We start from the raw sequence: 16,851 nt of genomic DNA on the forward strand, positions 1-16,851 counted from the left end.
TAATAGTGAATTACAGTGCTGGACTTACTTAATGCACTTTTAAGTCTAATTTGCAAGACTTTGTGATGGTAAAATCCTTATTAGAAATCCTATTTTCATGTGACAATGAAAACTTTGTCTGTTATTTTTCTGTCATTGTTTTAGAAGTCAGGTATACAGCATTATTATTATTATTATATGGAGGGAAAATATCTCAATTCTTTAATACATTCATAAACTGCTTTGTTCTTACGATGATGAGCTTTTCCCCTCTTACTGTCCTTAACGATCATACAGTTTTTGATACACCTTTCTTCCATAAATTTTACAATCTTTTGTATCACTACTGTGGTATTTTTCACCAACCTACAATATTTTTTAGTTGTGGGGCCAGTGCTGTAGACATAGTTGTATGTATCAGACACATATTAAAAGAATAGTCAAGTTATTGAATGTCTTTAGGTCTTTTAAAATCAAAATGAGCCAGTTGTATGGCCTTTAATAATATATTTACTAAACCACAAAATGTGTGACCATATTGAACTAATATTATTTTAATGTGCAATCAAGGTTGGTGAAACAGACTATTTATCATATGCCCATGTAATGTAAAATGTATATCTTTGTTACCCATGTCTGTAATATGTCTGTAAAAATTTACATGATTTATTGCCCCTCTGAGATGAATTATTGTTAAAAAACACCTGCCAGTGGGTATATGTTTTCTTGCTTGGCACTGTTACAGTGTTGCAAATGTAAGTGGCAAATATATATTAAGCAATAATAATGAAATGTTTTAATTCATGTGATTTGTTCTGTGGTGATACCAGGTTGGAACCATTTAGACCAGAACAATTTTGATTCTACAATATTGGTGTTTTTGACTGTTCTCTTTTGAAACAAATTTTAATCAAAATATATAATTTTTTGTGCCAAATTTGTCTGTTTTACTTGCAAATTTTTGTGTTGTCAGTAATTGACTAGGGCTATTTTCATTAAAATTGAGTTTAGAAAAATAAGGTAGGAGATATTATAGTATTTTATATTGTGCTATAGTGATTCTTTGTTAGCCTTAAATGATATGATATTTTTGTGTTAATAAGAAAGGAACCCTTGCTGCTCATATTTTGTAGGTATCGTGATATTAGATATGTTACAGGAATGGTTATTAGTTGAATTGAATCAATGGTTGCTGGCATTGAGGTGTTTATTGATCTTAATGTCTTTTCACCTATCGTAAGACGAGGTATATGCACGGTGATTATTGATCAATGCAACTGTTGGCACTGAAGTGGTCATTAGTCTCAAGTATCTAATATTCGATCTGTTGATTCAAGGGTTAACTCGCAACCTTGAGAGCTCAGGATGTTTATTATTATGGAACTGGTTGTGCTTCAGTGAGTAATTTCGTATGGAATTCACAGACGCTGGTTTTAAATTTGATAATAGATTTTATGTTTATATATTTTGTATTTTTATAGTTTATAGGTTGTATTTTTATTTGTATTAAATATCATTATTCTTAGTTTGTTTTATTCTAACATTGTCATCTCGTATAGCGCATTCAGAAATCTTCGACAGTTTCTGTAAAGCTGGATCTGTTGCAGAGCTCCGACAGAACTTTCACGGTAGACAGTCATCGTGTCCAAACCACACCCCATTCGTCATACTTCTTCGGGGTTAGTAAGAATATGTCAAAACCCGTATTCGTGATACGATGGGTAGACATTCTGCGTATAACGTTCACACTGGGCAGTGCCAGCAAACAACGAGAGAGGTGTATAGTTAAATCAAATGGCGTATTTAGGTTATCAAATAAGATAACAAAGGCATTAACAAAGTTTATTATAAATTGAATGAAAGAGATGATATGGATGATAGAAGCACCAGTCTATCTACAAAATGTAACAAACAAGTTATGGTTTTATCATACAGGTTTTTTTCTTTTTAAATATTTATGGTTTCAACAATCGATAGAGCACTGATACGACGTATACTGTACAATGCTGTAGCCTACCCTTCAGTTTAGTAATATGCACAGCACTACAGTACATTAAAGCTATCAAGTCTGTATTTCCTTGTCAAAAACATGATATTTCTTGCGAAAAAAAAATGAAACTAAAGATAAGAAATGACATCAAGACAAGGTAAAAAATAATTAGGCCTAAAAATAAATAAACAATGGTTATTATTACTTTAAAAACCAAAATAACGAAAGCTTGATTATTGTATCGCAAAAAATAAACTAAATTGAAAAGAAAGTCTCAGTGGAATCATTCTACTGTATTTAATGATCTGTTCAATCAACTTAATTAATAAATAACAATTTAAACATAATTTTTATAAAATGTCATGGTACGAATAATTATAACTATAACGGCTCAAAAAACTCGAATTCGAATTCAACACCAAGCTTTTCAGAATACATTTAGTTCAATTACTTCAATAACCCCACAACAAATAACAAAGGTTGTACAACAACATAATATAATCATGAAGAAAAAGCATATTATACAATATAATAACAATAATAACAGTGAAAATATTTGATATTTGCACAATTGTTTAGCCTACTGCCCAGGCCCCGTATTCTCGAATCGATCTTAGCGCTAGGATGTCCTAGAATCAATGTTAGAAGGTAAGAACCTAGGACACCCCAGCGCTAAGATCGTTTCGAGAATACGAGGCCAGGATTCTGAGCTATCTGAATGTTCAAATGTTTACTTAGGAGTAAGTTCATAAAACGTCCAGTAACAACGTTCAATCATTTGTCTCCATTTGTTATAAATATTTTCGTTGTTCGTAAAGGCATTTCGATGTATCGAATGGTAACATTTTGTCAGTACAACAATTATAATCTGGTAGAAATAAATGGAGTTTTACGTCCTATTTGTAATCTAGTAAAGGGGGCGAAGACTTTTTATCTACCATTATCCAAATACATGTATTTGGTCTATTAAATATTATATAATAATGAACAATAGTTTAAAATGAAATAAATAAAATTGAAATTTCAAAATTAATTAGTATGAAGCGTTAATTAGCACCATCATTAGTTCTTTGTTAAAGTTCCTCATAAACATCATCTGAAATATAATAAAATCAAACAACCTTCATTACCACATTAGTAAGTGAGCAATGTTGATGAAGGAGCGAAATCCATTGTAATGTTGTTACTTCTGCTATATCTGGTCAAGCTTATTTAAATCCCGATTAAAAATGTTGTCTCTAATGAATGAAAATGACCAAAATGAATGAAGTAATATCCCCCTCCCCCCACGACCTTAAGTGACTATATTTGAGCCATCCAAACTGCTCAATGGTCACCAAAACCAAACAAATCGTTTTCTATGTGGCTGTATGAGCGATCCTTATGCATTCTTTGAATCCCCAAAGTGTAACTATCGACAATAGATCTACAGGACGCCCTGTTTCAACGGTTTTGAACATGTTTTCAATAATTTAGGACGACCATGATGCTTGCTCTGCACTGCTCTGTCTTGTTTGAGCCCACCCCATCCCCCCATCTCAACATCAACCTTGCAAATATTATGGTCAGGATAGCTACAAAGATGGCCATCTTCTGTGCCGCCCCGTCTAACTAATGTAAACTGTTGTTTATCAGATTTTAAATAATGGTTAAGGAATGATTCCCGAACAACCAGGCACCATGAGTTGGTGATATTGTTAATCGACCCATTTAGTAGAATGATAATGTTTTCAATCTATAAGTTATCTATATATTAATATACATGATGAAGTTATTTCACCGTAGATGATGATGATGATGTTGGATGAGAAATTCCCTATATAGAGGTCATGTACCTAGTTATTATTTGTTACTTAGCAATAATACCCGGAGTCCATGACTATGTTGAAGTAAGTATTTGTTTAGTTGAAAGTTTGAAAGAATTGCTGTTTGTTTAAAAAATTAATTTCAATGTTTTCAGAAGAAATTCATTCTAAAATTTCAAAATTCAGAGACAGAAAACCACATTTTATAATGAGAAAAACCTAATTTTAGACACAAAAAAATCAAATTTTAGAGATAGAAAATCAAATTTTAGTGACCGATAAATCAAATTTAGATGTAGAAAATAGACTTTTACAGAAAAATCAACATTTGAAAGATGAAATAGAATTCATAATGGTGATTTATACGAGTCGTTCTTGGTATTTTTCTGTAATGAAAGTATATAAGGTATATATATATAGAGAGAAAGAAGACAAGCTAACCCTACAAGGGAACGAGAGGATAAGCAATACGAATACACCATTGTTATTGTACAAGGACAGCCCTTAGTCCATCAGGATCTTACCCAGATCATCTGTATCTATTGACTGCTGGAATATTGAGAGAAGAGTATATATTCAAATCCACCTGTCTCTTGATTATTGATTATACATGGCCGATATCGAGTTCCCAGACTTTCAATCAAATCAAGTAGTCTATCTGACTTCCAATCTTCGATATTGAGATGTAGGTTATTTGAATGTCAATCGGCGATATCGAGATATTGGTCAATAGACTGCCAATCGGCGATATCGAGATATAGGTCAATAGACTGCAATCAGCGATATCGAGATATAGGCATTTAGATTACCAATCGCGATGCCGAGATATAAGTCATTAGTTATATATTGGCAATATTGAGGTATGGTCATTTGACTGTCAGTCGACGATATTGATATATACGCATTTATATTACCAATCGCGTTGTCGAGATATGGGTAAGTAGACCGTCAATCGACGATATCGAGATAAAGGCTTTAAGACTGTCAATAGGCAGCATCGAAATATAGGTCATTAGACTGGCAATCTTCGATATTGATATTTAGATCATTATTCAATCAATCGGCGATATCGAGATGTAGGTCGGTGGACAGTAAATCAGCGTTATCAAACATCGAGCTATTAATTTTATGACACGCCCATACAGAGTACTCTAACCATCTAAGCTATGGCAATTGCAGACACTTTTTATATTTAAGTGATTTTGCTTAATGCATATTTGTGTTAAAATGTGGGATATAACACAAATTCAACGTAATTATGACCCCACCCCTGCTCTTTGAATGAAAAAAGTACTCACCGTCTATTCTGAAAAAAACAAAAAAAAGCCAAAGTTAATAATGTGCAAAATTAATTGCCATGTCAAAGTATTTTCGAGTGATAGTAAAGTAAAGAGTATACAACAATAGCATCATGTCACAGCATTACTATATGATATTGTCATGTAGACACAATGTCATGTCAAAGTACTGCACATAGCAATATTGTAATACCAAAATAATGCCATGTCACATCATTACTTCATGGAAATGCCATCTTACATACCACTTGTCACATAACAATATAGTATGTAGCATTGTATCACAAATGACCGTTGTAAAACAATTCAAATGATATACTGATCTTCTTTCAAAATATCACTTTGAACAATATTGTTGGAGTACACAAATTGCAACAACGATAAAAGAAATAATCATCCACAGGCATACAAACAACAAAATTAAATACGGGGATGTAACAAATAAAAAATATTAAAAAATATGAATAGAAATAAACTTTGTTAGAAAACTGACAATATTAAATGGTAACATTGAATTCAATGTTTGATTAAAGGTGGACATAGCTTGTTATTTTTTAAATTGATTTATGATAAGATGTAATTATAAGTATTATCTTTTTCAGTGCCAATCAAACCTTAGCTTTTGACCGCAAGACATTACGAGAATATGAGAAAATCAAAAAAATATCTTGCTTAATTCATCTCGGCGGTTTTCTTTTTTTGAAAAGCACCCAAACATATTTTATTACAGCCTTTTTTAGGTTATTCTGGACCGAAAATTTGAGCTTCTAAATGCTCCATTTTTTTTCCTTGAGTTTGAAATTCTGAACTGATCTCCTGGGTCATGTAAAAAAAACATCAGAGCCCGTAGAAAATCTGACAAAAAAATATTAATATTAATATATTGACAGTCAGTAAATTAAAAAATGTACAATATCTAAAAAGGGCTAGGATTTAAAACAGGGGAACATTTATAAACTTACATAAATAATACCAAGAATGAGATTTACGATCCCTTCTCGGTCGTTTTTTAATATGGGTATGTATAATTGGTAGATTAGAAGACAGACAGCTGAAATCATATAGTTTAATTGTTTGAAACTGTCACTAAGAGATGACCCCCTACCCCCATCTCATACCACTCAATATTCTGTACCCGTAATTCTGTAATTTTGCATAATACATACTTGGTCCATTTGTTTTATTATGTATGTATCAATTATAGAGCTATATAGATATACCACTGTTAAAATAGTGCTCAATACATCAATTGTAGAGTGATATAGATATACCACTGTTAAAATAGTGCTCAATACATCAATTGTAGAGCGATATAGAAATACCACTGTTAAAATAGTGCTCAATACATCAATTGTAGAGCGATATAGAAATACCAGTGTAAAAATAGTGCTCAATACATCAACTGTAGAGCGATATAGAAATACCACTGTTACGATAGTGCTTAATACATCAATTATAGAGTGATATAGAAATACCATTGTTAAGATAGTGCTTAATACATCAATTGTAGAGTGATATAGAAATACCAGTGTTAAAATAGTGTTCAATACATCAATTGTAGGGCGATATAGAGATATAACTGTTCAGATAGTGCTTAATACATCAATTGTAGAGCTATATAGAAATATACGGTGATGGTGAGGAATATACAGAATAACGCTACATAATAAATCTGGATTTTAAAATCATAACGTTATACAACATTTAAAGCGACAGTTATATAATAAAGATATTGCTGAACAAACCTAGAAAAATAGTTTATCAATAATCAATGTAACAAATTGTATGCTTACCCATTGGCTTGCATATCATCGGCAACCATATACTCTTGTTCATCGTTCATCCACTGTAAATATTATAAATATTCCTTTAATATTAGGGCTAGATATTCTACGAGGGCTCAAAAAATTTGACCATGATCATAAAATATATTTAAGATAGAATATTTGAGAAAAAAAGAATTTCATAAATTGATAGAAATTTCAGATTAGATTAAAGTGACTATTTCAATCTATCACTTTAAAGTGGTCGTTTAAGAAAAAGAGATGAGAAAAGGTTTACAGATATAGGCCTAATAAATTAACAAATTTCAGAAATTCAATGTATTATGCATTTTATAAAAAAACAATACTTATCGGTATAGATTTTTTTGCATTGTTATAAATATTGTTGCATTGTTATATTTTTGCATATATATAAATATTTACACGATAATACATATTTACATTTTCACTTTTAAATATAATTATAGAAATTTACATAATTAAAACATATATTTACATTAATATAAATACTTATTATATTATCAAAAAAATATTTGTTTTATTAAAATGTAACTTATTGGAAATAAAAACAAATTAAAAGTAAAAAAAAGACAAAATATGTAATGTTTAAAGATAATAAATAAAATTTCCTGGCTCAAAAGTCAAATTCGGACAATTGCCTGACTAAACCAGTTTGCCCTTATTAAAATATAGACCCTTTATAATAATAAAAACAAAACCAAATTCAAACTTCATAACAAAAAAGGAGAATAAACATATTCGAGGGGTACAAAGAAAGTAGTTCGACGTGTAAAAAGCCAAAAGAAAAAAATAATGGTTAGATGGCCGTATCTGAAAAAAAGTAATTTGTAAGAAAAAATTGACCTCCAAGTTTTATTGTTAATACAAATTTTTTTTTAACAAAATCCCAACACCTAAAGTATTCAATATAAAAATTCCCATAAGAATATAGAAGGTGGAAGAACCTACTGAATATCCCTTTAAGAATTCCAGACTTCCTAAACTTAGACATTTAGTCCTCGTTTCTTGAAGTATATAATCTATCATCACCTTTTAAAAATAGAGCAAAAGCGTAATTGCACGTGCATAGTGGTTTTATTCATAATATAGATCATACTAATCATACATAATAAATAGTTGTTAATAAAGTTCAGTGTACATGCGGTATAGTATATATGTATTGGTTATGCTATAGGATGGTTTTATATCTCACCCTCCAAGGGATCAGGGAAATATAACATAACCCAGCTTGTATATAACCCTAAAGCACGTGCCCCTTGGACATGGGCTACTGATTGGCTGTGATTTGAAGAGAAACTCCCTTCTTAGCTAAATTGTACACTTTTTGAAAGATAATAAGCACAATTGCAAAGTATATTTTGGACAAGCAAGTCCTTGATGATTAGTGATAATAATCATGTGGACGGCTAATTATCACAGTTCAAATCTTTGACATGAAAATTGGAAAGGGACAGGTGCGCGATTTTTTTGTTTTGATAAATGGAACCTTAGTCTCAGAAACGAGAATCAGTAGTAGTGTTCACAGCTCACCGTCGAAATTTGAGCCTCAAAATCTATGTGTGTCCAGAATTATCTGCGTTTGTCGTCATTTTAAGATACTCTGTGATATATAGAAAAGACAAATATAGAAATAGTGAGTAAAATTCCTAGTTTGAAGTATCTTTAGAGGAATTATGCTATTTTCTAGTGCTTCTGAAGTCTATTTGCATATATTCAAGACCTAAATCAACCCCCTAAAAAAGGTGCACCTGTCCCATAAGCCAGTGAATGAAAATGTACCAAGAAGCGGTTTCTCTTTATATTTTGTGGACATTATATATTGGACAGCCTGTTTTAACTTACTATATTCTGTAGTCTCGGAGGAAGTAGAAAACCTATATAACTCTACAAGCATATCAGATCATATATTCAAAACAAATAAGCATGGGTTGTTATAATTTTGTCAGGGGGGAATCCGTTTTTTCGGTAACGGAGTTTTATAGCTAGATAAAATGCAGGAGAGTATATTATGTTTAAAAAGAATTCCCGGAGGGAAGGACCCCAACCCACTTAAGACAACAGGCCCCCCACTTATATAGTTGAGCCACAGTCTATCAAATAGATGCGACTGAACACGCTTATACATGTACAAAACAACAACACACATTAGAACACGAATAAAGAGAGCACATCAACACAGGATTAGACCAACAGGATCATTTTGGTTACCTGACATTAACACATTTATATTTACATAAAGTATTCTAGGTCACAGGTATTTGTGCACACCCAGGTATGATTCAAAAGCAGTTCACATAATTTATGGTACTTTAAGAAGTACGGTTAACACAATCAAGTCCTCTAGCCTTAGATACGATTTCCATATAATCCACGGCCAGTGCTTCCGAGAGTCGAATTTCAACCACAATCACCAGAACAAAGTAGACTGTTAGATTTTATGTTTGAATCGAATCCGGATGTGCACAGTTATCTTTCTAGCCCCTATCCCTCTATATATGTAGATCATTACCAACCCAAATACCAACACAAACCAAATACGTGTGCCTTATTTCTTGTAACAAGCTAGTTGCTCTAGCTCTACAGAGTAAGGAAATCAACGAACTGTAGAGTTTATAAAGGACACACAAGAGAGATACATGCGACAGCAAGAAATACAAGATTACAACAGACAGTAAGAGTTACTCGTACACATCGGTTTTATATATAGATTTACGATTGGTTGGGAATAGTTTTTCGGTTTCAATTTTGTAATCTATATGAAGTTCGTCGTCACGTGAAATTTATTCATTAGGGGCTTGTGACGTTACGAATCAAATCATATTCTTATTGAGATAAATACAAAGGTATCTGTGTTGTAATTAGACTGTAAACTCCATAAAGCGCTAGGTAAAGTGTCTTTTTTTTTACTAATATTCTGCTCCCGATTGGGCTAACAGCGACTTATTAGTACTTTTAGTAATATTTCCTCCGACCTTGACCGTAACAGTTTTAGTTTCAACAGGGCATTCTAATAGGAAACTTATTCACGAATTGAAACTGAAATAATCTGGTGGGACAGTTGTTAGTAAATTGAAACCGATGTGTACGATAAATAAAAAATAAAAAGACGAATCACACAATAACGTGCAAACAGTAGATAAAAAGTCGATACAATTAACTACATTTGCTCTAATCTTATCGCCTTTTTACCTACTGTTTGTGTTTGTAGGTTATCGTGTGATGATTTTTTCTCTCTGTGCGATATAGTTATATATATAAGCAGAAGCAAGCTTACTTGACGTATAGTGGATGTAGCTACCTCGACATTAGAAGAGTCAACATAACCCCCTGCAAAATATAACATTTAAACATTCAGATTATACTGCACAATCGATACTTTTGGCACAAATACTCTTCCATACAATAGAATCGAACAGAAAACGCTTTTTTAATATTTCAATATATATTCTGAAGAAAAGATTTTAGAAATTACAGATGTCGGAAGGAAAATCGCAATGATTCAAATTGAAATCTATAATTTTAACTGATAAAGGAATATGTTATCATATATTCAAAATTGTTCATCCAACTGGGACTATCATCAATGTTTATACCCACGTTTATAGCAGAACCAAAACATATTAAAAATGTTTTGAAAAATATTTTTATATTGAAGTTACTTACATCGTCCATCCGTGGCTTTAACGAGCCATTTTCCTGATGGATTTTTATCCATTCTAATAATATCGACCCTATCACCCTTCTTTAGTGACAAATCTAACTTAGTACCAGTACAATCTTCTCTTATTATACCTTCACCCTGTTTCGGTTCACTACCAGTAATCTACAAAATATAGATCTACAATTATAAAATCTTAATATTATAAATCTACAATAATAAATCTACATTATAAAATCTACAATTACATATCTACATTGTGTAAATCTACAATATTAAATCTACATTTTAAAATTTAAGATAAGGATCTACATGAATTGTAATTATATGTTTACAATCATAAAACGACAATTGTTTAAATCTACATTTAAAATCTACAATTATAAATCTATAAAATTCTACAATGGAATGTTAAAACTATATTATATCAGTCTACAATTATAAATTTATACTCTAAATTCTTCCATAATGATCAATTTTACATTATAAATTCTACAATGATTGTCTAACCTGCAATTGTAAACCATCATCTTATCATATTTCAAATAGTAGCTTGTGCCCCTTATTGACCGGTACAGATGCAGATGGAGCTCACGTGCGCTTGAGCTTTAAAAATTTTGTTGGCAATATACAGGATGGTTATTGAACTCATTTTACTTTTAACGGATTGACAGATTATACATTTGACATCTTTGTCATGTGATATTTTGTTCATTAAACGGAATTCCTGTTTTAAATGGTTATTTTCCTGTTTTGTTTAAAATCGTGACATCCTTTTCACTTCATAGTACATGTACGAATGATAACTACTACTAACATTTAAGAGAGAACATCAGTAGAGTTAGATACTACAGATTAGGAAATTGAATTGTGGCCGATTCAATTGTATATTAGAAGGTTTCAACCAGATTTCCTCCACTGGTTCCTCTGAAAATACCACCACTAATGACACGAAACTATTTTTCATAGGTTTTCTTCCTCATATTTTGAAAACGAAAACCGTAAATGAGATTTTTCCTCATTTTTCTTTCTTGGTTAGTTTTAGAATATAAGAGGGAACTCACGATCTTACCTTTAAGGCTTTCAACAATTTCTTTTCTTCTTTTTCCTTCGATTTGTCGGTTCTGAAACAGTCAAAGTGTCTTAATCAGTATCCATGATATTTGTTAAGTTTTCTTTAAGTAATGTAACAGTTAGCCAGTGGCGTTCTATTTTTAAGAAGAGGGACAGGCCCCTTTTTTCAATTTTTTTTTAATTATTGTTGCCCCCTTGGTAAATTTTGTGGTCCCTGCTCGGCCCCCTCAGTTGATGTTTCCTATAAACATCACTGCTGTTAGCAACTGACGTTCAACTATAGGAAATCAGCAACCACATGCTGTCAAAACGACTGTATTGTGAACAGTCACATGTAAGTAAGTCTGAAAAATATATATAAAGTATTGGACAATTGGTAATTACCTCTTCTTCCCTTTCCTTCTTCTTCAACTCTTCTTTCGCTTTCCTTTCTTGATCTTTTTTCTCCTTATCTCGTTTCTTTCTCTCCTTTTCACTTTCTTTAGTTTTAGACGACACGGAGCCGCCACTGATTGCTCTGAACAACAAGAACAAACACCAAGTTAATCCAGTGGCGGAGCCTAAGGGGGACAGAGGGGACAGCCGTCCCCGAAAGCAATTTTTCGGGCAAAAATCTCATAATTAGGTTAGAGATTCGGACAATTTCAGATATCTCGCCCTATCTCGGTCGTAAACCTGCCCCCGCCAAATTTATTATTGAATTCGATAGTTCTTTGTGAAAGTTAGGTAGCAGTACCACCAGTGCCCCAACCCCACCTTAGAACATTTTGTGGCCCCTGCTCACCTGATGTTTCCTAGAAACGGCACTGAGTGCCATCGATTATCTTATCGAATGAATAAGTTCGTTAAAATTTTCAACCAAGACAATAACAGACTCAATGTAAAGATGCCACTTTTTCACAGTATTTCTCCAACAATTGGGGGTGGGGGGGGGGGGGGGGCTTTCATACATGAATAAAAAATATGACGTTATTGGATTTAAATTTGCCTGAAATTGCACACAGTTTAATGTTGAATTTCGTCAGATCATCAAGTAAACAACAGAAATAAATAAAATCTAAGCATCTAAACATGTATAATTCGTAGCACTAAGCAAAAAAAAATATGATGTATACATACTGTTCTTCATCAATAGGCTCATAAACTTCATCGGGTTCTTGTAGAGCAGCAGTTGCTGTAGAGCAATCATCGTATTCCTCCATATCATCCGCCATCACGTTACCCACATCACCATATTCCTCTTCTTCTGTCATGGGTTGTCTAAAATAGTTACATGGAAATGGTTTAATACTTCGTTAATAATACACAACAAGAATATAAATTAGATTTTAGTGGCATGTCCAATGTAATTTAATGTAAATTTGATTACATTTTTGTGTAGTTACAAACAACGGACCTGTTCCATGGAGATGAAAAATATCAGAAAAAAAAATCTGCCCAATCCAACAATTAAACATTAAACTTGTGTTCAGAGAATTCGTGCAATATTTATTTAGTATGATGTTCACATTTGATCTCGAATACGTCATTTCAATCCCCCCTCCCCCACCCAAAAATAAAACCACGAAAATACCTACATGACTGAGAACTGAGACATAACATTTCCAATATCATCATAAAAATCTTCATCCTCAAAACCTGCTGCATCTGTAAATAATATACATTGATGGTGAGGTTATCAACAGTGGCGTTTCTACATGGTGGCCAGGGGGTGGAGGGGAGGGGGCGTGCCCGGGTTTGGCCCCCACTTTCAAAGTATTGATTATTTTACATAGTGAAAGAATGCCTTAGAATATGTTCTGTGTGTAATGGAGACCACTACGAGAATAAGAAGAGAACTCTATACTCACCCTGTTTACTATGTAATTGTTTATATTCCGCTTTGATAGGTTCCAAATCAATGTCAGTAAGTTTAGGAGGTTTGGAAGGAGGGGGTCCGTCGAAACTTTTATCATTCTTAGAAATAATAAATCTTTTAAACAGTTTACTATCTCCTTTTCGAGTAACCATAGATTTACGGTTAAATGTAATGTTTTTTGCTCCAGAAGATGTTTCGAGGGAAGCAATCCGATCTAATATAGAACTTTTGCTGTCTGAAACTGAGGACACATTAGAGGTTCTTCGGATTACCTCTTCCGATTGTTTTGTTTCCACTGGGCTTGTGTTTTCTTTTAGGGGTTTTACATTTGTAGCCCGAGTTTCTGAACTCGAGCTATTGGAATCAGATTGGAAACTTTTTTGTAAGTCCGCTACACTAGACCGTTTATTGCCTGAAGCTATGTCGGAATTAGATTTCAAAGGTTGAGTTTTTACATTGTGGTTAATATCCTTTAACACTGGACTATCTGGTTTGTTTGTATCAGTTGAAAGTTTACGGAATGTATTTGTTACAGGTGTTTCTTTCGATTTTGCGACAGTTGAAGACGCAGATGAATTTACATGAGACCATTTATGTGTGACTCCAACTGTTTTCTTTGGAATGGCTAGCGGGGGTTTTGGTGATACAGGTGATGTACGAGATTTCGGAATGACATCCGGTTTGGGTGGAACAGCGCCATTGGTAACTGGTTTCTTCACCCACGATGGTGTTGTTTTTTCCTCAGGTTGATTTAATTTAGTCGAATCACCCCCATTAGCATTTATTTGCTGCTGTCCACGAAACTTCCGAAGTACTGGTGGAGTTGTCTTTCCTGATTTTGGTTCAAACATGGCGGCTTTCTTAGCAACTCCTGACACGCTTATGTTCTTTATAGCTGTTCCATCATCATACACCTCGCCGTCGTCGACACTCTGAAATGGAAACAGTTAACAGTTTAGTAATGGCCAAATACTACTTAGAACTTAGCTCAAATATTCAACAACTAGACATGTACAGGGTTCGAGTTTTAGGCCAAGATTATTTCTTAAACTGGACAGAAGTCTCGCATCTATTAAAGTGTATATCTGTATATTCTATCTATCTATAATAATATCTCCACATTAATCACGGATATTGAATTTGTCCGTTGAAATAGAAGACAATTGGCCTCGTATTTACTCTTTTTTCACGGCCATTATGCAGAGCCATACTTCATTCAGATTGCGTCTTTGGCTGCTGTGACAAGTTGAATAACTGATTTATTCAATATACTTGAAATCACCAGGTAATTATAGGTGTAAAACTAATTAACCTGACCTGCAATCATCCCCTACAGCTAAGTCATTCAGGTTAAATTTCTTACATTTTTTTACATTGACGTAACTGACATACTAGTAGTCAATCGAGAGAATGAATAAATAAATGAAAAATAATGAATAAATGAATGAATAAAGGAAAAATAATGAATGAATGAATGAATGAATGAATGAATGAATGAATGAATGAATGAATGAATGAATGAATAATATCTTAAAATAAATCAATAAAATAAAATAAAATAAATATATAAATAAAATGAATGAACAATATTTCAAGATAATGAATGAATTAATAAATAATATAATAAAATACTGAATGAATAAATGAATAAATGAATAAATGAATAAATGAATAAATCAATAAATAATGAATGAATGAATCAATGAATGAATGATATCTTAAAATAACTAATTGAATGAAATGGTTATTTTCTAAAATTCCCTACAGTATTCAATGTACATAAAAATAACTTCCTTTAGGGTGACGTTGTGGGAAAATTCATCAGTACAATATATCTATGTTTATACAAAAGAAAACTATGTCATGTGTTGAACCATATCGAATAAAGACGGGGTCTACTTGAATACATGATTATACGTTATCTATTATAAAAACATAGCTCCAAATAAACTCAAATATTTTGTCATATTGACAACAACTGCAAACGGACATCTTTATTCTTTGTTTGAACAGTTTGCTCAAACAGCAAAGATAATTATTAATAATAATATTCTAAATACGAGGATTCCTACCCTAAAAAGGGGAAGGGTGATGGCTTACGATCACAACTAGAAACCCCAGTATTCCATGATGTTAGTATAATATTTAGTAACATGATATTTCAGCATTTATCAATTAATCTTCAACCAATTTTAATTTTCGATTACGTATTAGAAGATAACTATAAACTAGTGGGTCTGTCAAGAGTAAATATCCTTTCATCACGAATGGACAAACAATTCATGATCATTTGTTAAGAGAGGGTAAAAAACTGATTTGGGGGTTACCCAAGGGTACATTGATATTACATATGTCTAGGTGTGGTCACGGGCCGCTGAATGTAAAGTAGGAATACAGTAATATCAGAACTCCAAAGAGTTTGGTCTTAAATCTTTTCAGAATGATTTCGTCCCGAGAGCAGAACGCATTCAAGAGCCAAGTTCGAGTGGAAAACAGTGGTAACAAAGACTCAAGAAAAGGTGTGGCCACAACCTTCTCTATATTTCGCTCTGTGTCCCCCTCCAGGACTGGACTGTCTCTCCTTTACCCCTACAACCTTCTAATTAGTACTATAAGATATTTTCATTGTGAACTTCGCTCCATCTTTTCAACAAGTACAACTGTGCCTACTTGAAAATCCCAAATTGTGTAGTCTTCATACTAAAAATCATTTCGTACACAATTGAGAAAAACTTAATTCAACAATTTGAACACATTTCATTTCTTTATTTGAACTTAAAAGTTTTAAAGAACTTACCGACATTGTGCTGTTGGTAAAATAATATACAAACTATATCCAAATTTAGTTTTTTAAAACGAAAACATTGTTTAAACCTAGTAAAGGGGGGATATTCCGAGAACAGTAAGCTTGATATGAATTATTAAAGTATAATTTCTATTAGGAAGTAAATTAAGCTCGTCGTGACGTTATCAACTCGTTAACTTATTACATATTACACACCACAGGCGTACGTAGAGGGAGAGTCGTGATCTATTTGGGCTGCACGGAATTTTGAAAATTCCGTGTGGCATCAACAGTTGTCTGAATATTACTTTGATAATTACTGGATAGTAAATTATTGAATGATTCCATCATGAGTTTGATTCTACCGCTCTTCTACATTGAATTTAATAAATATTACCCTTTTCGCAATATTACCCTTTTCGCAAGGTTAAAATCAAAAATCCTTACAAAGATTATCCTAAAATGGCATCTAGGCATATTTACGCAGTATTGTTTTAAAGCCTGTTCCCTAAAAATTAAGATTTTCGTACGCCTATGTTGTGATAACTATTCACCCTCTGGCGAAACACAACACCTATTTCATAATTAACATAAAATCA

General features: G+C 32.6%; 1 protein-coding gene across 1 annotated transcript; it reads right to left on the reverse strand.

Moving 5' to 3' along the window:
• Positions 1-5,808: 5,808 nt before the first annotated feature.
• On the reverse strand, positions 5,809-16,270 carry LOTGIDRAFT_158006 (hypothetical protein; the record flags this gene model as incomplete). Its single annotated transcript, XM_009050584.1, has 11 exons — positions 5,809-5,927; positions 6,035-6,123; positions 6,866-6,918; positions 8,720-8,761; positions 10,152-10,204; positions 10,541-10,700; positions 11,994-12,126; positions 12,729-12,869; positions 13,187-13,256; positions 13,460-14,399; positions 16,265-16,270. The coding sequence occupies 11 exons, from the start codon at positions 16,268-16,270 to the stop codon at positions 5,809-5,811; spliced, it is 1,806 nt and encodes a 601-aa protein (XP_009048832.1).
• Between the last annotated feature and the right edge of the window lie 581 nt (positions 16,271-16,851).

Source organism: Lottia gigantea, assembly GCF_000327385.1.
Source record: "Lottia gigantea unplaced genomic scaffold LOTGIsca_15, whole genome shotgun sequence".
In the NCBI taxonomy this organism is placed as follows: domain Eukaryota; kingdom Metazoa; phylum Mollusca; class Gastropoda; family Lottiidae; genus Lottia; species Lottia gigantea.